General features: G+C 35.7%; 1 protein-coding gene across 2 annotated transcripts; it reads left to right on the top strand.

Moving 5' to 3' along the window:
• Positions 1–4,949: 4,949 nt before the first annotated feature.
• LOC114278873 (uncharacterized) lies at positions 4,950–15,076 on the top strand. Of its 2 annotated transcripts, XM_028221036.2 has the most exons (12): positions 5,193–5,318; positions 5,475–5,546; positions 6,761–6,823; positions 6,936–7,018; positions 8,237–9,097; positions 9,199–9,292; positions 9,448–9,612; positions 9,703–10,494; positions 10,586–12,841; positions 12,926–12,998; positions 13,650–13,801; positions 14,463–15,076. In XM_028221036.2, the coding sequence occupies exons 3-12, from the start codon at positions 6,796–6,798 to the stop codon at positions 14,798–14,800; spliced, it is 4,842 nt and encodes a 1,613-aa protein (XP_028076837.2). In that variant the 5' UTR covers positions 5,193–5,318; positions 5,475–5,546; positions 6,761–6,795; the 3' UTR covers positions 14,801–15,076. The 2 variants fall into 2 exon arrangements, with proteins under 2 accessions (XP_028076836.2, XP_028076837.2); XM_028221035.2 differs by lacking the exon at positions 5,475–5,546 and having other exon boundaries at positions 4,950–5,318.
• The last annotated feature ends 721 nt before the right edge of the window (positions 15,077–15,797 follow it).

The following is a 15,797-nucleotide window of genomic DNA, read 5'->3' as shown; positions in this document are numbered from 1 at the left end:
TTTTTTTTTAAAAAAATTAAAAATTAATTTGGTTAAGAAATAAAAAATAAAAAAATAATTTATAATTTGTTATCTTTCGAGTGGTTAGAAATAATTTTTTACAAATTAAATTGAAACAGTCATACGTATGTATATAACTTGCCCAAAAGTTAAAATGATAATTATTTTTTATTTTTTATTTCTTAACCAAATTAATTTTTAATTTTTAAATTTTTTTTTCTAAAAATCAAACCATACATAGCCTAAGAATCTTTTGATAAGTCATTTCTTACGTTGGTTACTTATTTAATTATTTGTTAATTTTACGACATTTTTACCATCTAAAGCCTGTTTGGTAAACATTTCGTTTTCATTTTTCAATTTATATTTACAAAAATTTAAAAATCTGTCATAAAAACTTGTTTGATAATTTTTTTGGTTTATAAATGGTTATCTCAGTTTGTAAATTTGAGGAAAAAACGTAAATTCAAAAAATGAGTTTACGCTGGTTTTTAAACAGAAATTTAAAAATTTTATTAACAATTTTTTTTTAATTAATTTTTTTTTCAATTAAATTTTTTTCCAAATAATTTTTTTTCCAACTAATACTAACAAAGAGGGCAATTGGTAATGCTATTTTAAACCATAGGGAGGGGATTGTAATTTTCAAACTGTGAGGTGTGTTAATGTAATTTATCCAGTGAGGGCAAAATTAATATTTAAAAAAATTAAATTGCTGAGGGGGAATCTATAATGAAACTTTAAATCTCAGAGAGGAAGATGTAATTTTCAAAACGTAAGAGGAAGAACTGTAATAAATATAAACCTCATTGAGTATCAATGTAATTTACACAAATAATTAATTTAGCATAACTAGTGTGAATTATAAACCTTCTTGTAGATAAGATAGAAAAGATATTATTTAAGATTTTAATGTTAATTTTATTATACATATCAACCAAAAAAAAAAAAATTCAAAAACAACTCGTCCTACTAGAGGTGAGCATGGTCCGGATTGGACTGGATTGGAGTAAAATCAGGACCAATCCGTTATGTACGGATCCTGAAAAATTGGAACCAATCCAATCCATTTAAATCGTGGAACCAATCCGAACCAATCCATTTAAACACGGATTGGATCGGTTTAGGACCACGAATTTACATAATTAAATAACAAAAAATATATATATAACACTTTAATTTCATAAAAATATAAACATTGCACCATAGTAGTTTCATAATAGCAACATGTCATTTCGAAATAGCGACAAACTGTTCTGAAATTTAAACAACCATAAGAAAACTAGTTCCACTATAAGTATTTAGACCATTACAAATTAACACTAAAAACTAGCAAACAAAAGTAATAAAAGAAGATATTATGCAAGTTTAGGTTTGGATTTAAGTTTTATATGAAATAAGAGAAGATATTATGCAGGAGGGTGTATAATAAAAATATAAACTATTATATGATCCGGATCGGTTCCAATCCGGAACCGTGGGGTTCAATCTGGAACCAATCCGTAAACTACGGATTTTTAATTTTTCAATTCGGAACCGAACCACGGATTTAAAAAACTAATCCAAACCTACTGGATTGGACTGGACTGGATCGGATTACGGATTTCACGGATTCTTTGCTCAGCCCTACGTCCTACTGTAAAACAAAGTAGTTGTTTAAACACAAAAATATGTTTGTCTTCAAAAATCAAAATATTTTGCTCGGCAAATTGGTTTAGGGCGAATTTTTTTTTATCACCATATTTTCCGTCAAAAAATTATCTTGTCATCAGAGGAATCAAACGTAAAATAACTTACTTTACTCCAAACCACTAAAACTCGTCTATATCCAATCTATTAAAAAATAAAAAATAAAAAATTAATAACTTATCAATCAAAAATATAATTTAATATTCAACACTAATTTAATTAAAATTCCATTTTTATTGTAAATCTCAAACCATAAATCCTTACACTACGAGATTGTCCATCCTAAGGTGTTCGTAAAGTTTTTGGGTTCACAGCTTTGCCCCCGGTAGTCTATTTTAAGGAAAAATTACAAATACATCTCTTAAGGTTTCATTAAAATGTGAATCGCCTCCTACAGTTTTGAAAATTACATTTCACTCATTGAGATTTCTAATTTCATAATAAATCGCCCATTTTATTAATAAATCATTAAGTCAATTAACAATTTTTAACGATGTTAGAAATATATTTTAATTAATAATTTAGGTAATTTTATTCACGTATAAGAGAATAATTATGAATTTTATTTTTTTTAGTTAATTATGTTAAATAAAAAATTCTAATGAAGAGTTATTTATAATTTTTCAAATCACAATCTGTAATTTAAGCAAACCTTAAGGGATGCATTTGTAATTTACTTATTTTTTAAAAACTTAAATGCCCATTTGGATGGGTGAGAATTTTAAATCAAGAAATTTAATATTAAAAATATTAGAAATTTAGCTATTATATGTGTATAAAAAATTCTATAAAAAGATAAGTTAAAATAGGAGATATGTATTTTATAGCAGGATCTTTGTTATTAGAAGATAATTTTTAAAATTAATTTTAGATAGTTATTCTAAATCTATTATGATAAAATTATTTAATTTAATCTTAAAATCATATGTAAACAATCAAATTTAAATTGAGTTATTTTTCTTGATGATTAATATCAAATTCATGCATTTTAAATTTATATCTATCTAAATGGATCTTATGTATCATATGCACCTTATAACTAAATAAGAAAATGATATAATATACTTTTTGGGTCATAATTAAAAAAAAATAAAAAATGTCATGATTAAACACAACATGAGTTATAACTAAAATAATGTTATAACTAAGAAAAAAATTGGTCATAACTAAATAAGAAAATTAATATAATTAGGAGTGCATATGGTATACCATTTTTAAGGGTGTACATATTAAAATTTTTCATTTTTTTTAAGAAAAAAAATATTAAGATTGCTTTTAATATAAAAATAATGAATTTTTTTAAGGTTTCTGATATTAAGATTTTATAAGATAAAAGACATACAATATTTTCATAATAGTTGGAGTCTCTCAACATTTTCACAGAGAAATTTCATCCCGACACAGAGAAATTTCCTAATTTCACAAAGAAATTTATTTGATTTTTCTAGTATGATCACAGAGAAATTTCATCGATATACCTTAACTAATAATAAAAAAAAGATTTTGGGTCTTTCCTGCTATCCAAAGATTGAGAGGTATATTTCACTAATTTTTCCTATAAAAATGTTACTGATATATTATTATAATGAATGATTTTGGTCTATTTTGAGAATTAGGTTAAAAGTTAATTTTTAATTTTTTTTAAATGTATAAAAAAATAGAGCAATAATATGATATAAAAAAGTCAAAAAATAACTTTTAATCAACTTTCTAACATAAGCATTTATATAAAAAGGTTTTAAAAAACATTTGTTATACGTGTATTTATAGTTGGTATATGTCAAAGCAATTGTTGGCTAAACCTATTTCTTGTGGTTCCATCAAGTTGCCAATATTAAAAGGGTTAACATCCCAATCTAAAAATAAAAACAAATGAGGTTAACAAATGTTTATAGCACACAAGATAAAAATCAAAAGATGATATTTTATCAATAATGATTTATTCACATAGAAATAACCCACTCGAACCCTCCGAATGACTTGACTTGACACATGATCAGTGTAAACCCTCTTTCACTCTCTCTTTCTCCTTCTCTAGGACTCTTGTTTTTTTGTTATACGATCATTTCTTCTCTCTCTCATAAGTTTCTCATCATTGTCAATATCTCGCCCTCTTTTCATTCTCGTCAATGCCTTGCCCTCCTCTCATCACCATCGTCACTTCGTCTCATCAACGCCAATGTGTAACCTTCCTCTTATCACCGAGTTGAAGCAACAATCAAATAAAGGAAAGGGAAAAAAAAAATAAGGCCTTGTTTAGTTTGTCTTTTGAGAGATAATTTTCAAGAAAAAATTTCAAAAATTTGTTTGGTTGAAAAATTTTGAAAAAAAAGAGAAGTCAAAATCACTTTTCTATCTACTATACATCAATCAATCATTTTTTTCTCTCTCATATCTCATTTTTTTACATTCTACATATCAATAAATCACTTTTTCTCTTATACCCATTCATTCAAATTTTGTAAACTCTTTTTTCAAAATTATTTCACAGATACAAACTAAACATGACCTGAGATTTGTAGAAAATCATGACTGATATAGTTCCTAAACTCAAGGTTACCATGCATTGATATTATCTAGTAACCACAACTATAACATTGTAAATTACTTTTGATTTACATAAAAATTTGGTCCCAATAACAAAAAAAATCAACAAATTAACAGAAAAATCTAGAAATCAGATCTTGCCAAGAAACTAGATCACGTCGGAGACTGAATTCATGTCAGAGCTTACTTAAGAGTCGCACTAGAGAGAAAGTCATTGTCAGAGAGGGAGAAATGTAGGAAGAGAGCTAGAAGATTGATGAAATATGAGAGTTAGGAGAGAGATGGCCGGTTCCTTAGTGGTAGTCGTTGATGATCGTCAGTGATTTATTTGATGAGAGTAGAGTCTCATTTGAGAGTGGGAGAAATTTTGGAAAGAGGATAGATGTAAGTTCGATTAGAACGAAAAACAAATGTATAAAAAATAACAATTAAGATTCAATTCCTACCAAACAAAGCACGTCACGAGGCGGGGGAGGGGGGTGTTAATAAATTTGTATGATATAACAGAACTCTTATTTTTTCTAAAATACAAAAAATAATTTTTACACAATTATAAGATTAAACAATGTTAAGCTTTTGCCAAATTCAAGATAAGAGTTCGCAGGACCATTTTCGAAATAAAAGCTCGCCCCAGGTGTCTTTTTTCGTAAATGTATCTTTTGAATGAATTTAATAAATTTTTAATATATTTATTTATTTTTAAAAAATGAAAAATCATAATCATTGATTAGCTGATTTGGCTGTTCTGACCACCCAAACCCTCACCCTTCTCCTCACCTTCACCCCTCGCGCTCTCGGTATCTCTCTCTCTCTCTCTCTGCAAGTGTACTGCAAAAAGCTTCGAAACCCTAGGAATCTCTCAAATCTCGAATCTCATTCACTCATATCTCTACAAGCTCTGCTCTGTGTGTATTTCTCTCTCGCTGCTCTGTTTCCTCCACCCCTTATCACTCCTTTCCCCTGCTCTCGATCTTCTCACCAAACTCCCTGACTCATCGACAATCTCATGGCTGAAGGCAAGCTTGATCTTCCCGATGATCTTCTCTCTTCCAAATCGTCCGATCAGTCCTGGACCCCCAAAGGTACTCATTCTTTTGCATCTCTCTATCTCCATATATGATTTTTATTGGGTTTGGTTTTTTTAGTTTTATGGATTGGATCGTTATGTGGTTAATGTTAGGTTGGGGATTATTGATCTGATTGTATTTGAATTTTTGCTGACACTTCAATTTTTTTAGTTTGAAATTTTAGGGCTTCCAAGTCATTTTCGGATTCGTCTCTCGGTGGTGTTTCAGATCAGTTGCCTTGTGGTTCTGCTCTTCACATTTTTATTAATAATAATAATAATAATAATAATTACTCGTACTCTGATTTGCTTTAGTTGTGAAACAATACTACATAATTCCTGTGTTGCTTGATTGCCTGGGAAACAGTTGGAAAGAAAGAAAAAGGAGGAAGAAAACTGCGCATTTGTTTGGATTTTAAGTTCTATTTTATTTCGTATGTTTTCTTGGTGATCAAGTATTGATTTTGAGTTTTCAAATCGATTTTTGCTCATTTTGTACTAATATGTTGTGTTGGGAAATCAATGCCATTTCCCCCTGCCTGCTATGAGATCTGTTGGTGCTGACTATTTTGGCAATTCCCAGGTTATTTTGCCTGTTAATGTTGTCCATTTCTGCTTTGCTCGATGAGTGGCAATCATTGTTTATTTTTGGCTGACCACTTAGAGTTAGGCCTTATTACTAAGATTCATGATTTTGGAGACCATAACGTTTGTGTGGATGATTAATTTGGCAACTTTTTTGGTAAGGTTCACATTAAACAGGGGGCTGGAATCCATTGTCCCAAAAAAGGTGTGGGTACATCATTCACGGCCATCGAATCCGATTTTTTTATATTCAAAATTAATTAAGGATCAGTGTAGGACAGGGGGATTGACACCATTTTGGGGACACAGATCTTGCACTTAGATAGGGTATTGTGTAGTTAGATTACCCTAACATATTATGTGTCTTGTTCTTTATTTAGTTTAGCAATATTGGTCTTCAATTCAACAATTATTTTTTCCAGTTTTTTTTTTTTGAGCTGTTTTCTTAGAGGGGTAATGAACCTAATGGTGTTTAAGAGATAGTGTTGGAGTTTTTTGTCTGTTTAATTTTTTGTTATTGTCATATACGGTCAAATCCAGCTACTGCTCTTAAGTTCTTTGTTTGTTTAATCTTATGTTATTGCCATTTGTAGTCAATCCAATGACTGCTCTTAAGTTATGCATTGCCTATTTTAAAGTTTGTGTATTTTATCATATCACATCTATGCATTTTTTTTTCTTGTGTTGCCTACAATTTCTGCTGATGAGTTTTGGCATTCATTATAAGAATTCTGAGTGCTGTTCCCTACCTTTTATTTAATTTGGGTTGGTTTCTTAATGCTTGATTTATATTTAATTTATATAATTTAGATTGAATTTTCTGAATCAAGCTACAAATTAATACTTACCCTTATTGGGTTGATGGCACTACAGTGGAAGCTTCTGGTGGAAATGGTGATGAAAAAGGGATGATCGGGCTACTTGATGATTCAAAAGGTTGGGTTTTGGTTTTGCAATCTTGTAGCATTGAGTCATTTCTCAATTAATAGAACATTTTGTTCTTACATGTTCGTTTTGCACTTGTGAAATTTTACATATTTGTTTACAGCTACTTCAGATCAAGCAGCACTAGAAAGCAACATTCCTTTGTCTCCCCAGTGGCTTTATGCTAAACCAAGTGAGATTAAGATGGTGAGTTCTCTATGATTAGCTGACCATAGCTCTGTTTTAACATAACAACAATCTTTGATGCTTCTTTCTATCATTTTATATTTGCACTGGAAATACAAATTTTATTATTGTATTGATTTGCTAATAACAATTTCTTGTTGAATTGCATGGTACTTCTGTTGACTCTCTGTGTGTGCGTGCACGTGCACGTGCACATGCACATGCACATGCACATGCACATGCACATATCTTTTGTGTGTGTATTCTTTACGTGCAACTTATCAGTTGGGTCTAGATCCTATATATTTATTCTGTTTTCATTTTGCAGGTTCAGCCATTTAACTAGTATGCATTTGATGAAATGTTTGTAGTTGTGTATTTTAGAAACATAAATGACTGTCTACTGTCTTTTCAGGGTTTCAGTTTATTTTCAATTTGTTAGTGTGGTCTTTTGGTTCATCAAAATATAATTGCTTCAATTTTTGTGTGTATGGTTCCAGGTTATTTTCTAGGTGATTTGCTTTAATTTTGCTTGCATTATTGTGGCTGCATTTTTTTCTTCTCGTCTTTGTACAGATTTCTTTTTGCATACTCAAGGAAGCTTGCACCTATAGTATCTCTTGACTATTTAAGGATGATGCCACAAACCTTGTCTTTAATTCTTAAAGGTTCACTTTCAAAAGTTCAAAGTATAAATGCCACGTCCGAATGTTTATCCATTTAGACCAAGGTTGTCAATGCTGACCTAATTTGGTTGGCATTAGCTTTAACTTGATGGAGACCTCAAAATAGAACTTGTATTTTTTTAGTATGGATCTACTAGTAGAAATTTAATGTGTAAGAGCATCTCCAACAATGACTTGTAAGAGTAGAGAATATACAATTACTTCTTTTATCGACACAATCATACTTTCAATTTTATGAGTTGTAGAAATTTAATGTGCACGAGTTTTGATCGTCTCAATTGAGACTAAACCTAAACCTGTTACTGCAACATGCTAGCTGTTTTTATGAAACAAAAAGTTGGTTGGGCCTAACAGTAGTCACCATTGAGGTTCAACAAAACTATCATCTTGCGAATATTTGGGGAAGTTCAATTAAAATAGGTCCGAAGCAGATTTCCTTGTCTCAAATTTTTTCTTAGAACTTTATTGGTATAAGCTGAACGTCGATGTGCTCTTTATCTGATTGAGGAACATAATATATAGACCATCTTTTTGACTGGTTTATTTATGACAGGAAATGCGCGGACCAAGTTCCCTTTCTCTTGGGAATTCTGCTGATCCCAATCAGAAGGAGGGCTGGCGTCCAGATGTACCTGAGGACAAAAGAGATTGGAGAAAAACCGCAACTGAGACTGAAAGTGGCCGCCGCTGGCGTGAAGAAGAAAGGGAAACTGGCTTGCTTGGTAGAAGAGATCGCAGGAAGACTGACCGTCGTGTTGACAATACTTCAGTTAGAGAAAACACTGACAATAGAGCTTTGTCTACTGATAGGTGGCATGATGTTACTAATCGCAGTTCTGGGCATGATACACGGCGTGATAGCAAATGGTCATCTAGGTGGGGTCCAGAAGAAAAAGATAAGGAGTCTCGGGCCGACAAAAAAACAGACATAGAGAAGGAAGATGCTCACAGTGATAGTCAATCATTTGTTGGCAGCAATCCGCGTGCAGTTCCTGAGCGTGAGTCAGATTCTCGTGACAAGTGGAGGCCACGCCATAGGATGGAGGGAAATTCTAGTGGGCCAGGTTCCTACCGTGCTGCACCTGGTTTTGGACTTGAGAGAGGAAGGGCAGAGGGTTCTAATATGGGGTTTACTTTAGGACGGGGAAGATCAAGTGTAGCAGTTGTAAGACCTCCATCTGCAGGTTCTCTTGGTGCTACTCAATTTGACAGGTCTGAAAGTGTCCCTGGGAAACCAAGTTCCTCAGCTGTTACATTTTGCTACCCTAGGGGGAAGCTTCTTGACATTTACCGCAGGCAAAAACTGGATCCATCTTTTGCTGTCATGCCTGACCACATGGAGGAAGTACCTCCTATAACAGAAGTTACTGTCCTTGAGCCATTGGCCTTTGTCACTCCTGATGCAGAAGAAGAGGTGAGCTATTTGAATTGGCTCCCCATGTTGAATTAACTTGTACTGTTCTATGCTTGTGTTTTTCCACAGATGGGTTAAATGAGTTTCTGCAATGTTTTCAGGGTGTCCTTGGTGATTTATGGAAGGGCAAAATCACCAGTAGTGGGGTGTCGTACAATTCATTTAGAAATGGCAAATCAACTGATAACGTTACAGGTGATTAATTAGAAAGGGCTGTCACTCTATTTTATTGCAATGTAACATCTGATGTTTTATTCACCCAAAAACATCTGATGTTTTAAAAAAAAAATTCTATAAATTCTTTTGTTGCTTCTTGTTTTTTGGAAACTTATGGAATTGTTCTTTTCCAGATGTTGAAGACTTGGAACCCACCAATGGGAGATGTGGTATTTTGCCCTCAATTATGCCTGACGAGATTGTGGATTCTCTTGGAGGATCTGTGAATGATGGTATTTCTCAGGCTGATGTTTTTAGTACCTTGAACAACGAGGGTCCTAAAATGAATTGGATAAATGGTTAGTAATGATCCCTATTCGACCCTTATAATGGCAATATGTTTTATTTTTTGGTTCCTTCTGAATGGAACTACATTTGCTTTGTTTCAGAAGGAGATGTTTATTGTGAAGGGGAAGTTGAAATTCCTGCAGCTACTGTCGGGATGAATGCATCGGATGAATTGATGCAAACAATTTCAAACAGCAACAATTTCTGCAGTGTGCAAGACATTAATGCTTCTCAGCTCAAAGTTGCAGATTCTGCCTTCACCAAACATCCTTCTCTGGATGGCATTGCATATGATGGTGCTTTTGGTGTCAGTGCCAAGCTTCCAGATGATTCAAATTCTTTATTTGTTTCTCCATCTTCTGAACAGAGTTGGAATGGCAATTTGCGGTACTTTCAGGGCCGTCCTAATGAATATCAGTTAGAAGGGGGTATCCCACCGGAGGAGTTGAGTTTGTACTATCGGGATCCTCAAGGAGAAATACAGGGACCATTTCTCGGGGCTGACATAATTTCATGGTTTGAGCAAGGGTTTTTTGGGACTGATCTGCCAGTTCGCTTGGAAGATGCTCCAGAGGAAACACCTTTCCAAGAGTTGGGTGAGGTCATGCCGCATCTGAGAGTTTTAGATGGACAAGCCTATAGTGCCAGTATAAGTTCTAATGTAGAAGAGCCTGGATCATTGGAAGAGAAATCAGGGCCTAGTTTACCCATTTCTGCCCCTTTTACTGAAATTACTGATTTGTCTGCATTAAATGACCACCGCTGGCAACTGTCTAGGTTTGATGGTCAACCAATGCGGCATGTTCAGTCAAGAATTTCTGAGCATGACGGTCCATTTCAACTCCCATATACTGAGGGTCAAAGCTATCATGATTTTGTTGCTCAAGATGAAGGTTACTTTTCTTGTTTGTGGTGTTAATTGTACTAACCTTTTTGATGGGCCTTGTATTTGGTCCTAATATTTATCTATTCCTGTTTGTGCAGAAATTGTGTTTCCAGGGAGACCTGGAAGTGGTGGCAATCCTATAGGGAAAACTTCTACTAGCATTAATGATCCTTCTGCAAATCCCATAGGCAACCTTTCTCAGCCAATTGAATTTACCGAACCTGGTATACCTCATCAGAGTAACAATAAGTTGCATCCTTTCGGGTTGTTGTGGTCTGAGCTTGAAGGCCCTTATACAAGGCGTAACCAGACGTCGAACATGCCATCAGGCAGTGGTGCTCAGGATCAGTTTGTCAACCCTATCGCTGGAAGAATTGGCCCTTTTGGTGCAGTGGTTGATTCAACTCATGCTGCGGAGACATGGTCTGATATTTATAGAAGAAATACAGTTCCTGGCCCCAATTTGTATCAAGATGCCATGGATGCTCGCCGGTTAACACATGTGGATCAAGAATCCAACCGCTTTGACGCATCAGAAAAGCTTTTGTCTCAACAATTTCAACAACAGCTGCAGCACCGTAATCTGTTATCTCCTCATCCCCACTTGAATGATTCAGTGCTAGAACCAGTGCCAAGTCGGACTTCAATTCACCAGCAACAGCTGGCTAACCAAATAGGCCCAGATCTGGAACACCTTTTGGCACTGCAGCTGCAGAAGCAGCAACAACAACAGCAGCAGCAGCAGCTCCAACAACATCAATTACAGCAACAGCAGTTTCATCAACAACAAATGCTATTGCAGGAGCAACAGCAGTCTCAAGCTCGACAGCTGCTTCTTGAACAATTTCTGCAGAGTCAAATGCGTGATTCTGGCCGTGGACAGTCTCGTGTTGATTCTGTTAGAGCCAACAATGCTCTTGATCAGGTTTTGTTGAAGCAACAAATTTTACATGAACTACAACAGCGTTCCCATCATGCTCCAAGGAATTCTGATCCATCCCTCGAGCATCTTATTCAAGCAAAATTTGGTCAAACGCCACATCATGGGCACCAAAGCGATTTATTGGAGCTTGTATCACGTTCAAAGCACGGCCAGATGCACTCTTTGGAACATCAGATTCTTCAGCAGGAGCAGTTGCATGCAAGGCAGTTGGGTGTGGGGTTGAGGCAGAGGTTGGAAATGGAAGAAAGGCATATGGGTTCTATCTGGCCTGGTGAAGAAGCCAATCAGTTTCTCAGGAGTCCTGCTGGTGCACAGCGAGCTCACTCTGCAGGGTTTAGCCCATTAGATTTTTATCAGCAACAACAGAGACCATCCCCTGAGGAGCAGCTGAGTCACCTTGAGCGGAATCTTTCATTACAAGATCGACTCCAACGAGGCCTTTATGATCCTGGCCTATTGCCATTTGAGCGGTCAATGTCTTTGCCCGGTGGTGCTCCTGGAATGGACCTGGATGTCATGAATACGTTGGCTCACGGTCAAGGTTTAGATATGCAGGAACTAAGTGCACGAATGCACTCTGCTAATCAAGTGGGTGGGTTGTCCTCTGGTGTCCACTCTCACCACCCTTCAGTTCCCAACCAATTTCATGCTTCACATTCTGATGCAATTGAGGGCCACTGGTCTGAGAGCAATGGTCAGGTACCAAATGACTGGATGGAATCTCGGATACGACAATTGCATTTGAATGCTGAATTGCAGAATAGGGATTCTGAAGTTAAAATGACTTCAGAAGATCCAAGTTTATGGATGTCAGCTGGAACAAGCAATGATAATTCGAAGCGTTTGCTTATGGAATTGCTCCATCAAAAATCAGGTCATCAGTCAGCTGATTCAATAGATGTGAGCAATGGAGTATCCTATGACAGAAGACCACCTTCTGGTCGCTATTCTGGAACAAGCTCTTCTAATCAATCCTTCAGTCTTTTATCAGATCGTGGAGCTGGTGTAAACCAATCATTTACCTTGGGACCTTATGGCTCTAATTCAGGTGGACTGCCACAAGTTCAGTTGGCTGATGAGAAGGCTAGCGCTATGGAAAGCAGTGAAAGAAGACAGCCTCTTAGATCCAATTCTGGAGTATTGAGTGAAGGAGACCGATTCTTTTCGGACATCGACGAAACTTCTCAATCAATTTACATGAATTCCAACATGATTGCAAAGTCCTATACAGAAAGAGATTTCGTAGACTTGGACAGTAAAAAACAAGGATTCAGAATTGAGGATGGTATGATAAACGGGCAAGCTTCAGATATTCAAGAAGGCATGGCAGAGAAGGCAGGGTTGGCGGTTGTAGATCGTGTTGAAACGCCAATTAATGTCATCAGCAGGCATAATTCACTTGGCATTGCTGGTAATTTTCTCTAAATCTTTTCTTGACTGGCTTCCATTTTTTTATATGTGATTATGTGGGTGATGATGAGAAAATTGGTTCCAGGTGGGATTACAACCTTCTACAATGACAAAGTTGGAATTTCTGAATCTTTCGCAGAAGAGGTTGCTAAGGCCCGGTAACGATTCTTTATGCTGTATTACATAGTTTCTTTTGATATTTAAAGGAGAAGACTAAATAGCTCAATTATTTTTGTGTATTTGTAAGAGCATCATATTATGCTATTGGTTCAATGGTAAAACCTTGGGGTTATGGGTTTAAGTCTCGGGGCAACCACTTTGTGCACTATGCCAAAGGTTAGGTGTGTACCAATCTTTTCCTTCCCAAACACACATTGCGTTGTTTTTGTAAGAGCATCGTATTATCATATTTTGACCAGGTGGGGCTTGAAGGAGGAGGAAAGAGAGCATACTTGATCTGTTGTGCTAGGATAGTTGAATATGCATTTTATTTCTTTTTGCCTTCTTTATTCCCATGGAAGTTGAGTATGAGGATAGTTATTAACGCAGTGTTAAGTTGCGTCATCTTAGTTTTTAAGTTGACTAAACGAGTCCATTTTTCTGTCCTTTTCTTTTAGCCAAACTACTTGAGTCTGTGTTTCTCTGAATTTCTGTTTTGGATATAGGCATATTAGTATTTTATATGGGTGATTCTAAATAATTCTTGCAATCTTGGAGCTGATGGATGGATATATGATCAATTATAAGTTGCAATACTTCTGGATATCTTGATAGCATACCTTTCTTAATTTATACTTTATTTTTGATAGGGTACCAGCCCTTACATCCAAAGGGTTGGACAATTTTCTGCTGAAACGTCCACCCGCCTCAAGGAATTCATCATCTCAAGAAGGGTTGTCCGAGATGTCCTCTGATCCAGTCACCAGAGGGAAACATCCTCCAACTTCAGCTGCTTCTGAAGGTACGTTGATTTACAATGTGTTAAATTTGAAATCTACCAAGTTGGGGTAATTAATGCTTTGAGATTATTTGTGTTCCATATAACTGCAGTGTAAGGTTTTGCCAATCACAAAAATCAGTTAGGCAGAGGAGTGAGTGTGCCTCTCATTTTTGCTACTAGGGAAGGGCGAGCTAGTTTAATGCTCTCCACTTTGTGGGAAATGGTGCACAGTTACCATTTACTCGGTGAGATTTAATGCTCTCCACTTTGTTGGAAATGATGCACAGTTACCATTACTCAGTGCAACTCTCTCTCTCTCTCTCTCCCTCTTCCTCTCTCTCGTGCACGTGCACACACACATTTGGGTGTGTATTTTCTTGGGAAGAGAGGAGAGCACCTCAACTTTGTTTGGTGTGGCAAAATAGACAATATCTCATAAAATAGTGGATTATTTAAATATTCAACTAAAGGTTGTCAAGAGTAACAAAGGCACGTATGTTGGATTTGGCTGATATATTGGTTTTGTTGGTCATGTCCCAAGATTGTAAAGATCAAAGAAGTTATTTTGAACCTGGTATCTGAACCATTGAAGAACTTAATGTAGGGTATCTCTAGTATCATCCGTTATATTGGTGTTCTTTTGCTCAAAGTAATCACTTATTGTTGATTTTGAATCTATTAGGAGGAAGACGTGAGCCAGGGGGCCATCCTGCAAGCCACAGTTCTGACAATTTGTCATCTGCCAAGAAAGACAACACGCATTTTCGACGAACCTCATCAAGTGTTGGTTCAGATGTTTCGGAACCATTGTTCGTTGACATGCTTAAAAGCAATGCCAAGAAGCCAGCACAACCGGAGGGTCCTGCAGCAGGAGCTTCAGAGTCATCAGACGGAACACAGGCTGGCCGGAGCGGGAAAAAGAAAGGGAAGAAAGGGAGGCAAATTGATCCGGCGCTTCTTGGGTTCAAGGTGACGAGTAATCGCATCATGATGGGTGAGATTCAACGGATGGAAGATTAACAAAGCCTTATTTAGTAGATCTACTGTACTATTCCTGTTTCTTGAAACACTGTACAGGATTTAATTTCTGTAAAGCATTCGTAGTTGATATTCTTTGATTTTTTTTTGGGTTCCCCATTTGCATCTCATTCATGATGTAGGGGTGAGTGATGGAAAAGCCTGGTTGTTAGTCCTTTAGAAGTCAAAGCCATGTAGGATGGGGTGGTGTTAGAAAAAGGTTGTACAGACAGTTTTTTCATGGGAAAACTAATGAATGAAGAGAATCATGTATGCAAATGTTCTTCGCAGACGGTTTCATGGATGTGAGTTGTCTTCCCCTCTCTAGGACAACAAATCTATGCTAGGGAAGAATACAAGCTCGCCATTGTTTTTTGTTTTGTTTTGTTTTGTTTTTTTTTTTTCTCAGGTATGATTATTGTTATGACGATATCGGTTCATATTAAGGGAAATTTTTGATCGAGACTATATTGCCCTGGGCAAGATGACATGCACCATGGTTAAGTTAATGGGGCGAAGTTGAATTTTGATCTCATTACCAAAACTAAGCAAAGAAAACAGTCCTAAACTAACCCAGACAAAGGGAAAGTGGGCAACTCCACCATGTGAGGAATAGGGGATGGATAAAGGGAAAGACTGCAAGTTTAGCAAGCATACTGGTAACACAACCAAGGGTGATTTTGTATGAGTGAAAAAAACCAAGCAACATAACAGGAAAAAAAGAAAAAAAAAATACTTAATGGGGCTAAGCTTGTTCCAATATCTGTGGTTCACTTAAGTTGTTGGAACAAAAAGTTAGCATCAGTAACACTGTTGTTGGCCCCATTTTAGAGTAGATAAAATGACGGGGGCAATATGAACATTTAAGAACCAAAAGATTTGAACAGTGAGCTCACCTTGAAATGTAAATTGTCAATGAAGACAACCAGAGGTTTGCTATCAATTGCAAGGGTAAGAAGCTAAAGAAACTGTGCAACCAGAGGCTTTAATGCAGACTCTA

The sequence above is a fragment of the Camellia sinensis genome, chromosome 5 (genome assembly GCF_055761805.1).
Source record: "Camellia sinensis isolate YWXY chromosome 5, ASM5576180v1, whole genome shotgun sequence".
Taxonomy (NCBI): Eukaryota; Viridiplantae; Streptophyta; class Magnoliopsida; order Ericales; family Theaceae; genus Camellia; species Camellia sinensis.
This window is presented reverse-complemented; position numbering and strand designations above follow the sequence as displayed.